The 12,265-nt window shown below is 36.5% G+C and overlaps 1 protein-coding gene and 1 long non-coding RNA gene across 5 annotated transcripts in view; one reads left to right on the plus strand and one right to left on the minus strand.

The window, feature by feature from the left end:
* Positions 1-12,265, minus strand: part of LOC139128152 (uncharacterized) — a 35,411-nt gene that overhangs the window by 18,555 nt on the left and 4,591 nt on the right. Inside the window, exons 2-3 of the mRNA XM_070693989.1 lie at positions 5,182-5,270; positions 2,391-4,073 (exon numbers count right to left, since the gene is read on the minus strand). Coding sequence (XP_070550090.1) covers positions 2,391-4,073; positions 5,182-5,227 — 1,729 coding nt within the window. The 5' untranslated portion in view covers positions 5,228-5,270. The remainder of the gene's footprint in view (positions 1-2,390; positions 4,074-5,181; positions 5,271-12,265) is intronic.
* The window catches only part of LOC139128164 (uncharacterized), a 38,286-nt gene that overhangs the window by 17,586 nt on the left and 8,435 nt on the right, over positions 1-12,265 (plus strand). The window contains exons 11-12 of one of the 4 annotated variants that reach the window (XR_011551209.1): positions 7,234-7,308; positions 9,548-9,849. The exons of 2 other annotated variants lie outside the window; for them this stretch is intronic. This is a non-coding gene — a long non-coding RNA (uncharacterized lncRNA). Of the gene's footprint in view, positions 1-7,233; positions 7,309-9,547; positions 9,850-12,265 lie in introns of those variants that run through there. One more of the 4 variants, XR_011551206.1, reaches the window with a different exon arrangement.

Below are 12,265 nucleotides of genomic sequence, written 5' to 3' on the forward strand. Positions count from 1 at the left end.
TATCTCATACAAGGATATGAAGTGTAATATGTAGAATGTAATGTTTACCGTCTTAAATGCGTAATTCAGTTTAGTTTAGTTTCTAGAGTTGGACTTATTGAAATTAACTTAAGGTAGCAACATGCCAAATAGACACTTTCACATTTTTATTTTTTTCTCAGTTATAGAAGTCCCAAACCCCAGTATTGGGTAATCCGACCAAGCACAGTACACAGTCATTATTTGCATAATAGTCATGTGACAAGTGTTTTGCTGAACCTTCCAAAAATCGGATTTACCTCCCTTTAAGCGAACACGCTGCAAGATTTCCGGTTGTAATTTTTGCATTGGTAATGTCATTCACATCCGTGTCTTGGATTTCCTTTATATGCTTTTATTTTTTCGTTATGCACTATTGAAGGTGTTAGACGATAGTGCTTTTCAAGGAATTGTAATTATTGGGCAATATAATTTGAATGAAGACTCAAAGGAAAAATTGCAAACAGCGACTTGAGGGGTATTGCTAGGGCTTGTCAATGCATAAATTTCAACTGGAAATCTTGCAGCGTGTTTGCTAGAAGGAGGAAAAACAGATTTTCGGAAGGTTCAGCAAAACGCTTGTCACATGACTATTATGCAAATAATGACCATGTACTGTGCTTGGTCAGATTTCCAAAAATCCGGGCTTTCAGAAAATATATACTTTATTGGGGTTTGGGACTTCTATTAATCAGAAAAAAATAAAAATCTGAAAGTGTCTATTTGATATGTCGCTACCTTTAGTATATGACCAAAAAACGTAATGCAGATCTGTATTGTATAAAATAGCTCTCAAATAATGTTAAATATATCACTTTAAACTGGCCTGGGAGACCTAAAAATGATCTACTATATCTAAAAAATCCAATGTGAAAACCATTTTACAGTAACTTCAAAAGTCAGATTCAAATGTAATAGGCCTGAAATGTATTTCCCTAAAATAAATGGTTCATCCCCGTCTAAAGCATTTATTTTGCTCATATGAAAGAGATTTGTGATTACATCAAAGTCTTACCACTTTCCTCGCAAAGATTAATTAAGACAACAGGGATGCCAACTGCACATTTATTAGATTAAAAAGCACCAAGCATGTGCTTTTGCTACATATGATCAAGAGAAAGGTATCACTATTTGAGAAAATGCTGAAAGAAGTTTTTAAGGGATTTGGAAAACACTAAATTTTTACGTGGTTAAAATAATATGTTTTGAAAGTTTCCAATGGATTTTAGTAAATATAATCATAGCTTTTCACAAATAGAAAAGTGTGTAGCTAACCAAATCCCACCTTTGTTATTTCAAATGGCAAGCTTTTTTTGTTTTCCTTGATGCATGCATAATACTTTTCTCTCTCATGGAATCAGGGCTCCCTGTTCTATTCATTCAATTGTGCATCATTAGCAAAACTTTAAAAAAGATATGAAAGATAAATCTCTAAATATTGATCTTAGATCTTAAAATATTCAGCCATTTGTATTTGTGATGTTCTAACATTGATAATGGTTAAAAATCTGTTGAACAGTTTTGCGTTTGTTTTTTTCATGTTTCTCAGTTCTTCCTTTCATAAATATTATAAGAACAGATAAAATGGTTGTTAAAGGTGCTATGAATCTAGTTACATATATCACAGTAACCTTCAAACGATTACCTTAACTATGCTATTGACACAGTAACCAGAGAGTTTAACTGAGACCTAAAAGCATATTCAGTTGGAATATTAAATCACCATGGCATTAAAGGCACATGAGCTGCAACTTTTGACATTATTTTCATTATTTTATATTTAGATTAAAATTAGTTCATAGAAATGTTCTTACTCACAGATGTTTACCGAAGTATAATTATTCACTGAGCTTGACTGCATGGGGTGGTTTTAGTAACACAAATAATAAACGGGTGCCACACCCAAATATGGCCGCCTCCATTAGTACCACATGATAAACAGCATAAATGTGCATGTGCACATTAGATCTTTACACAAAGGACGGGGATGGTATTCACTCCACTTTGACAAAAAAATTCCCCAATTATCGCATAACATGGCAAGATTTTGAAAATGGCGGGAAATTAAAATGAACAAAAATCTGTTCAATTTCTTGCCTCTTGTGCCACAAGCAAATATTGTTGAGCCATAGTTATGACTATATTGTTCAATTTGTAGATTGCAATGAATATCTGAGGAAACTGGAGGTACCTTGAGGTTGAACAAATTTCACAGAGTTGCAGCTCATGGGCCTTTAACATGTCCATATGATTACCATGTCAATATTTATGGCCTACATGTATATCATCTTTTTTTGCATCATGGGGTTCAATATTTACTAGCAATCTTTATAAAATGTTAAATTGATTTCAGCCTACACTGTGATCAGTACCTGATTTCTTGGTCCTTTTCTCCTCTTTGAACACAGCAGCAAATTTTGCCAAGCTTTCTGTGACCACTTCACTCTGACTGAAATCTTCTTTGAGTATCTTCGCATGATCAAAAGCTTCAGTGTTGGAAGTTAGACTTCTTGATATTTCCTGTTCCATATGTGTCTGATGACTTGTCATGACACAGAAATCTGTATGCATTGGAAAGTGTTTTTTAATCATACTAGCAATGTGTGAATCATCCTGGACTCTTGTTGGTAGACCAGCTGCCATTGCTTCCAAGCCTTCAAAACTGTAGTCAGTGTAGCATGATGGAGGAAGGCAGAGGTGAGACTGTTGAAGAACTCGTAACAATTTCTGTACTGAATAGGTTGGATAAAGTTTTGGCATGACATGAGCACTGTTAAGTTTTTCAATGAGAAAGTTCCATGTTTTCTTTATATCCTGCTCAGAAACACCTTTCACCTTCCAGTCTGGGCATACCTCGTGACATTCTTTTAAATTGTTAGCAACATTTCCAATAGATGCAGCTATTGACTCACAAGTTATCAAGGCTTCTTGCGTGTCAAGCTGTCCATATGTCAAAATACTGCAAGTTCCAGTGTCTGTTCCATTCACCACTTCACCATCAAAGTAAAGTTGACCAGGTTTTGGAAGAATCTCTTCATGAGGGATGTCTGAAAGTTGCGTTCCATCGAATGTTGCTCTGTAGGCATTTTTAAAGTACTCATATATTTTAGGACCAATTGAAAACAGCATATCAGCTTCTTTTGCCATTTTCAACATATCTTCCTCTAATTCAACCTCGTCATCATCCATCTTGAAAAGACAGTTTTTCTCTGGGAAGGCATGGTTAATTAAAACTAGCTTGGCATCAGGGAACAGTGTCTCCTTGATATCTGCAGCAGCCCATCCAGTCTTTGGGGCGTAACCAACCACATACTTGATGTTCTTGAGTTTTCCTAGGTCTGGATAATGTATTTCATGCTTCAGTAACCAGTCGAGCTTTGGTAAATCTTTTTTCATGGTACCCCTCTCTTTCCGTTTTGCAGGAATCAAGGTAACTCCGCATTTTTTAGCATCTGTTTTCTGGTCTTCACTGAGTTCTACATCTATTACAGTTGAATATGCAATGAGTTGTTCACCAGCCTTGGTCTTCCTTACACAGAAATCATGGATTATAGTCCTGTGATAGTTGGTTAGTCCACAAGCATCCTTATTCCAAATATCGAAAGTAAACAAGACCCCATTTTGCTCAGGAGGAGATAGCTGGTGTAACTGAGCTTGAGGAAAAAGACTTTCATGGATTGCAGCTGCTGCATTCTTTGTCATGGGTGAAAAGCTGACTACATGTTTTATGTGCTTCAACTCCTTCAGCCCTGGGTAGTATTTGTCATGATTGAGTAACCAATTGAGTACAGGTGGGTCTAGTACAGGATCTGACCATTTACTTCTTGTAGCTGGGATTAATGTAACCCCAACACTCTCTGCATCCTTCTTCTGGTCTTCACTGACTTCAACATCAAGAACAGTACAGTAGAGTTTAGAAACTTCATCAGACTTCAGTGTGTTTTCACAGACATCATTTACAAGCGTTTTTGTTGGTTGCAATGTCAGGTCATCTGATTCTGTATTCCACGATGCCGATACAAGCAGTGCTTCAGAGAGCGTGTTTGCCATCATGCCTGCAGGAAAAATAATGGGTTGACAATGGATTGGTAGGGGAAACAATTGTCTGTGATATCATAGCATTGATATGAACATAAATTTGTGATCAGTGGTATGCCTACATAATGATCATCAACAGAGGAGAGTTTATACAGTGCCTTCAACTCCTAAAATAGTTCATAAAATGACAATGTTGATAAGCAGTAAAATTATTTGATTTCATCAATGTCATTGTAGAAGTTGATACACTACTACTTTTCTTTTGTATGTTTCAGAAAATGCCCCTTTGGTAATGATGTTATTAAGATTCAGTCTGTTTTTGTATCAAAATATGCTTGCAAAATGATAAGCCTGATTTACATGAATGCCATCATTTATTAACATAATCAACAATCACCATAGTCCATTACATGTAAGTCAAAAACTAATTGTGTTTCCTGCTGCATGTCGTATAAAAAAGGGACAGTGAGATATTCAAAGTTTAATGAATTCTTGTTAGGGAAACTTTGAACAAGCAGTCATTGAATGCATTGCTCATTTACTAAAGCTAATACAAATCAGAATTCTGATATTTATATGTCTATATTTCAAAGATTGATAGTTGAAATACTAATATTTTTACCACTCAAAGCAATGTTTCTCAAGAATAAATAAATGTCATAAGCAGTAATACACAAGATATATGGTAATTTCAGGTCTTCTGACTTAACTGCTGTTTTTCAAACACTAAATTTAGTTGTAAGTTATGAGTTTTAATGTACCGGTATTAAATACTGTTATCACTTGAAATGTACCAAAATTAATCAGGTTTCAGAATGTGAGAGCATTCTACAACTGCCTTTCATCAACAATTCCTGTACAATGCGCAATACGTGATCTTCATCAGACAGATCACATCATGCAGAAATTATAGAGAAAATGTATTCAGAGAAAATTTCAAATGAGTGTATATATGATAATGCTTTCAAAAGAGATGTTATAGAAATGCAATGTATGAAAATGGCTTATAAATAATTCCACCAAATATTCAACAAAATAGCCTCAGAATTCCTAAACAGTTCCCCTTTTGATGAAAACATTGACACACTGTAAACATATGATATCGTATAGAGGACTATAGCGTACCTTTGTTGTTATGCTTGGCTGAGTTTCCGCTATCACAATTAGCCATCTAGATCTGCTGAATTTCCTATGCAGATTAGTCTGGTGAAGTGCTGAGTAAAAGTAGGTAACAAAAAGTTTACAAGTATCCCAGGCTGTTGTAAAATTTGACTCATAAGGTGTTTGGAATGTTGCTATGTTTGCTTAACATGTAGTTACCACTAAGGTATGCCACACTGAAGTCACAAACTGTCTCTGCTGACGTGTTGCTGCTATGTTGAAACGTAAAAAAATTGGGTCCACAGTTCAGTCTTTGCTGACCTTTGCCTATCATGCAAGTTTACTATTTTGCTCACAGCAGATAGGTATATTTGCATATAATCAGTCATGTGATTGCATTTACTTTTTTGTTGAAACAGTAAAGATATAAGTTTTAGGGTTCAGTCTTTTTTGACCTTGATTAACATGCTTGTTTTCTACTGACACATCAAATTACAAATATTCCTGACTTTGGCAAAATTTTGATTCAAAAGGTGTCTGTAAAGTTGCTGTGTTTGTTCGGAACATGTAGATATGCCACACTGAAGTCACATGATTTACAACAAATTAAATCATTATTGATAGAAGGAACAGCTAAATGAACCAGTTTAACAACATTTATCTACAGTAATGTATAAATGGCAAAATCATCAAAAATTGCCAAAAGTCATTCTTAGGAAATTCAACGCAAAAGTTGTATGGCTCAGAGCCACTATAATCTATACTACTAAATGAGATTTGCTACTTTTGCGTACCAATTTTTCTCGGAATTGGAGCGATGTTGGACCAGTCTGTTGCTATAGCCATGTTCACCTTATAATTTTGTCTGACATTTGCAAATTTCATCGTCTTTAGTGCCGTTGATCGACCACTACACAGAAAAGATTTCCGAATCGCTGGTCACCAGCGCCGCTGCTTTCTCTGGGTACATTTAAATATGGCGCACAAAATTATTATTCACTTTTGCGCAGACCTGTTATGTCGCCCTCACGTGGTCTTCGCTCAGCTGCCCATATAATCTCCGAGCGACTTCATATCGCTCTGCATTTGCTGTACCATTTAACGGTGCATGCATCGTTGGAGGATTGGGAGGGGAGCTGAACTTCATACTTGCCAGACCATGTAAAGTTGGCGATAACTTTCATGATAATTATTAAATGTGAAAAAACTTCAGGTAAGCTCCTACGAATTTGTCTTTGTACTCTGTAAGCGTTATGTCAGTGCCAGTCAACGGCCGAAAAGAAGTCTGTTTTGCTTTATGTTCATTTTATTTTTCGCCATGATGAACATGCTGGCTCATAGTTCTGCATTTTAACTCGCTTTTTATCAATGAAATCCAGCTTGCAACTCTCATTTAGTAGTATTAATTCGGTGAATTTCTTTTCCGTCTTGCACGTGTACATCTAAACCAAATGCGGTACCATGCATTGGCTATTGTCAACCAGTTCGTTTTTGTTCTGCAACTCTGGAGACAGAAGTGAAGTACTGTTACACGTGCGAATTTCGACACCTCCTTTTTAGCACCTTTTATGTAATTGCACTTATTCATTGTGAAAACAAATTGCCTTTGAAAATGTGTTCGCATATCTTTTCGCCGCCCTCGGTGAACATGCGGGCACATAGTTCTGCATTTTAACTCCCCTTTTAACACTAAAATCAAGCTCACAACTCTAATTTAGTAATATGCATTCGGCGAGTTTCTTTTCCGTCTTGCACGTGTACATCTAAACAAATTGCGGTAGCATGCATTGGCTATTGTCAACCAGATCTTTTTGTTCTATAGACAGTAGTAAAGCATTTGTCTCCTTTTCCTTTTACACGTGCGAATTTGGACATCACATTTGTAACACCTCTTTTGTAATTACACTTATTCATTGTGAAAACGAACATGCCTTCCAAATTGTGCTCGCATATTAGTAATGTATTTGTGCACGTTCTGTCACAATGCCGGCCCACACTAGATTGCTTTTTTTTCACCTCTGTCAACATGCCGGTCATATACCAACAAAGTTTATTTTTATATTCTTCATCTTATAGATATGCCGCAGGTAAAACGGAAGTCAAATGATGATGTGGACCTTCAGAGTACATTTAAAGCAACCACTTCAATAGGTAAGTTAAGGAAATAATACAATGATAATGCTTTCCCTCTGTCGAATCATACAAGTCAAAGAATAAATGCCACCCCTGACACAAATGGTGCATTTTTATTTCAACTAAGCATTTTCTTCGATGGTTTGTTTTAAAGGGAAACCACACTAAAGCTAAATTTGTCGGTGTTTCCTTCATCCTTTGTTGTGGTGTAAGTAACTACGCTAAATAGTTTGCCCACAAAATGTAATTTTAATCATGCGGAAAACTTCCCCATACAACCAAATATACATGATTACCTGTAGGGCTAACCAAAAACGAAATTTGTCAATTGCTACTAAATTTTCAAAGTTTGATAATCATAACTACTCTAAAACAACAAAATGGTAAAAACGACAAACTTGACACTCTTACTTTGGACAACATAACAAGTGATTTTTGATAGTGGTAGTATTTATACGCTCTAATCCAAAGGATAATTTATTTTAAAGCGCAGTGGTCGTCGCGCTGCGCATCCTCCTGAGGGGGTCCCCCTCTGTTGTAAACAAATCCAAGAACGCCGCACATGTTACGGGTTGATTGTAATGTTTGCGATATTGCCGCTTGTTAAAATGGCGGCTGATCTGTCACAAGCATACCAACTAACCAAATGTAACACGCAATAAAAGGTCAATTAATCTAAGTTAATATATCTGCTGAATATTGAACAATAATTGCACGCTGGATTGAGATCACATTTGCTCATGATTTTCTTGAATCAGTTGAATGGGGCTTGGCTACTGTTATCGCTCGAGCCATAGAGCTAGACGTACGCATGTATACACCAACAGACTACAACGACCGGGCTCTAGTTTTCGACATCGCTGGCAAGGACGAGAGCTTTCATTTCAAGAGGCCCGACAGGTGTACAACAAGTTGTACAAAGACAACAACTCAACTACAGAAATCTACAGCTCGCAGAGCAATGCCCGCTGCAGCAAGAAGCATCTCTGCATCTGTTCCGTTCCGTGGTCTGTATGAACGTCCGTGTCAAACCGGGTATATGGCGCGCTACACTCGGCTGTGGAGAATCCAACTCAACTACAACAAAGTTTACCCGTTTTGGGGTGCAAACGAGAATTCTGAGTACAGGTATCAAGTCAAGCGAAGGACCTTTCATAGGTCTTCTTGTTATGTGGGGGTTATCTCACTTGAAAGAGGATTCAGACCTACCCGGCAATCAGGAGGTACAACAACGAAGTTTGCCCAGCACCGGTAGGCCTACACCAGCTAGCGGTTGGATCACTGCCATGACCGTGCACAGGCCCGGGGCATAGGATCTCTCGATATGTCTATGCACGGTGTAGCCGTGCAATTTTCCTGCCAAATGCCGCGAAAACCCGCTCGTTTTGTCTATTGTTTCCTGACATTTACTATTTCTTACCACGTAATACTAGGAGAAGTAAGACATGGTGATCAACAGTTGGTTGTGGGCCAAGTCGTGGCGGGCCAGCCGGTGCGTTGTGGGACCGGATTCTCTATATCCGTGTACGTCAACGCGGTGACCGTCTCCCAACAACATCTCCCGTGTCCTGCTCAGGCTAGCCGATCATGGTCTTGAGTGTAATTTTTGTGTTAGGCATTATGCTTGTTGCTGGTCTACATATATAGGCAATGTTGATCATTTTAGTTATGTATTTTCACTGTACTGTACATAGCATTGTGTATAACCAGCGTGATCGCACGCGATCAAAGCTTTTTGTTCACTGTGTCTGCGTACAGTGAACTCAGCGACATAATGTGCTGAGTGTAGTGTCCAAATGTTCGTAGCTGTACACGAGTTTATACCACTGAAGTTCGTTTCCGATCTTAATATTTTACTATTGCATGATGTTGAGTCTTACAAAGGCCTTAACAAAGTGGGGGACTGCTCCCATCTCACTCCTATTGAAGTTGAGAAGACTTATGTTTACAAAAATTTATGTTTATCAACAAAAAAACCACGCAAGCGCGGCGCGACGACCACTGCGCTTTAAGCTACACAATGTTTGTCAGCCGCAGAACACTTTAAACTCTCATTAAGAAGTATAGATTCAGTGGGTTATTTTTTTCACCCTGCACATGAGCATCTCACGGAGTACCCGGAAATTATGCAAAACATACCCAACTGTTGTAATTTATCATGGTCTTAAATATACGGAATGTTTTTATTAATCTGTGGTAACCCGATACAAGCTAACCAGTCATATACCAACGAAGTTTGTTTGTATTTCTTCCATAGATACACAGAAAGCAAAACGGAAGGCGAATGACGAAGTAGAACTTCAGAAAAGAAATCGTTGGATAAAAATTAAATCCTTAATTTGATCTGTGATTATTTTGTTGTTGTCTTCTGCTAAGTCAAAATGTTGACTGCCAGTCAGAAATTGCACCACTAACCGAGTATGTTGTAATAAAATATATAATTCAGAATATGTAATTATGTGTAGTCATTTATTAATGAAACCTTATTCCCTTGGTACAGAGAAGAACTTATCATTACATATCAATCCTGATTCTAACTTCCTGTCATTTGGAATTATTTTGCTCTGGTGAAGTCAAAAGGCATATTAGCAGTGAAAAATGACTCAAATGTACGGGGAAAAAAAGAATGGACTGATTTACACAATGAGTTGAATCTCCTACAGCATGTACGTGCATCCAATTGAAACTTTATGTTGGTTTTACCATTTGACCTCACTAAACAAATTAATAAATGAAAAGTGATTAATCCAAAATTGACAGGAATTTATTCTCAAGCTGTGCCCGTGTGTAACACGGGTTCCTTTCTAGTACTCTTACGAAAATGAGTCATCTTTGAAATTAAACAGGAAATCAATTTTGGACACCATTCCACCTGTTCACAAATTAATGCTCAATGGTTCATTCCACAGTTTTGGCCACGAGTATAGGATTTGCATCCTTGACAACTTTACATTTTCAAAAGTAACAGATATATTGGGAACACATTATATAGAACTTTAATTTCAAAATTCAGTATTCTTAAAAATGTATTACTCCTATTTGTTTAGATTTAATAGAATAAGTGATTAACACTGGGGGGTTTACAAATGTGACATATCCTCTATTGCCTGTTCTAGAAAACCCCATGATTTTTCAGCATTGCATTTTTTATCCAACTATTTTGTTCATATTAATTTTTAAATCGTGTTTATCATGGTATTTCTGGATTTTATCATTGTCATGTAAATTTCCATATTTTTGTCATCATCAATTTTTAAGTATCTTATGATCTTAGCTTAAAACAGCAACATTTGCAAATTCTGATGTGAGAAGAAAACGGTATACAAATTAGGCAGTTTTAATCCTTTCAGCAGCATAGTTTTGGCTTTGGCTTTGGCATACCCAATGTATTCAATAGAGATCTGTTGAATGTGTAGGTCAGCCTGTTAACCGCTGTTCCCAAATGCATTCATCACACCTATACAGCACTACATTCACTTGTTAAATACATTTACACACAACAGGTTTAGTATACACTTTGACCCTTTTTATGGATGGAGCGTTGTTCAGAACTTAAATTCTTTCTCGCCTTTGTTATCACTTGAAAATGAAAATACTGCTCTTCTTTGAACCTACTCACACTCAGATATCATAGAAATAAAATTATAATGATATCTACTATTAATTTTACAGTGAAACTAGTCATCAACAATTTTTATTGTTGCTGGTTAATCACGCCTTGTCAACAAGGCAACCAGCTGTTGAGTACCTGGTCTATACTTGGCCTGCTGCAAAAGTGAAAGGCATTTTGAAAGGTACTGTATGGCACACCATACGTATAAGATATATGGTATTGATAACTGCTGTTGTTTGTCATCTTTAGTAAAATCAATTTCCCAAATGACAATACTGAAAATCAGCTTATTTCTCTACTAACAAAACAAGAGTTATCTTTTATGAACAACTTGCAGATTATATTTTTACTTTATATAAACAAAAAAATACCTAGTTATATTTATTATTAGCTACTATTATTATACTGTAATACTTTATCTTTATTGAAGAAAATTTTAACTTATTTTTGTATCACACTTTTATTGCCTAAAACGTGATGTAAATCCTATATTTACAAGCAAGCAATAAAAACTATTATTATTATTTATGTACATGCAGTTATATAACATTCAAAGTTATCTGCAGATGTCTTAAAACTTGGTTTTGACTAGGACCTCACATTTGTCTCTCAATAAAGTTATTACTTGAAAGAAATCAAACTGACATTTTGAAGAGTAAGAAGTGAACAGTTACAAAAATGTTAGTTTGTCAAATTCTTCAGGGCATAAAAACATTGTACAATTTCTACTTCTTTCAACATCAAGAGAATATTAAGACAGAGACAAAATATTACTGTACTATCACAGCGAGTCCCACATAGAGTTATTGTTAAATATAAAGTACTGTAACCATAGTAAAATAACGTTGATGGTTCACATCATCTTATTGCAAAAAATGATACAAGGACTAAATTTGACATAGAATCAAGTGGTAATTGCACCTCCGTTATTCTGTCAGTTTTTGGACACCGTGGTGCGAAGCACCAAAGGTGTCCTATGTCGCCACAATGTCTGTCCGTCTGTCCGTCCGTCCGTCCGTCCGTCTGTCCGTCTGTCCGTCGACAGATTTTGTTCCACTCATAACTTAAGAACCCTTAGGTCCAATGTCATGCAATTTGGTATTTGGTATTATCATGATGAGACTTAGATCTGATTAGATTTTGGTGGGTGTGGCTTATTAATTAATTGCTGATTTGCATATTTTATGACTTTTTTCGTTCACGCAGATATCTCAGAGACGCCTGGAGCGATTTCGTTCAAACTTGGTAAAAGGATAGTACTCTACCTCATACAGATGCACGTTGATTTGTTTCACAATGCGATCAAATTTGGCCGTGTTAGAGGATTTTTTAGTTTTCACCTCCATAGATTCCCCTGTATAA

This window comes from Ptychodera flava, unplaced genomic scaffold, assembly GCF_041260155.1.
Source record: "Ptychodera flava strain L36383 unplaced genomic scaffold, AS_Pfla_20210202 Scaffold_45__1_contigs__length_1260105_pilon, whole genome shotgun sequence".
NCBI lineage: Eukaryota > Metazoa > Hemichordata > Enteropneusta > Ptychoderidae > Ptychodera > Ptychodera flava.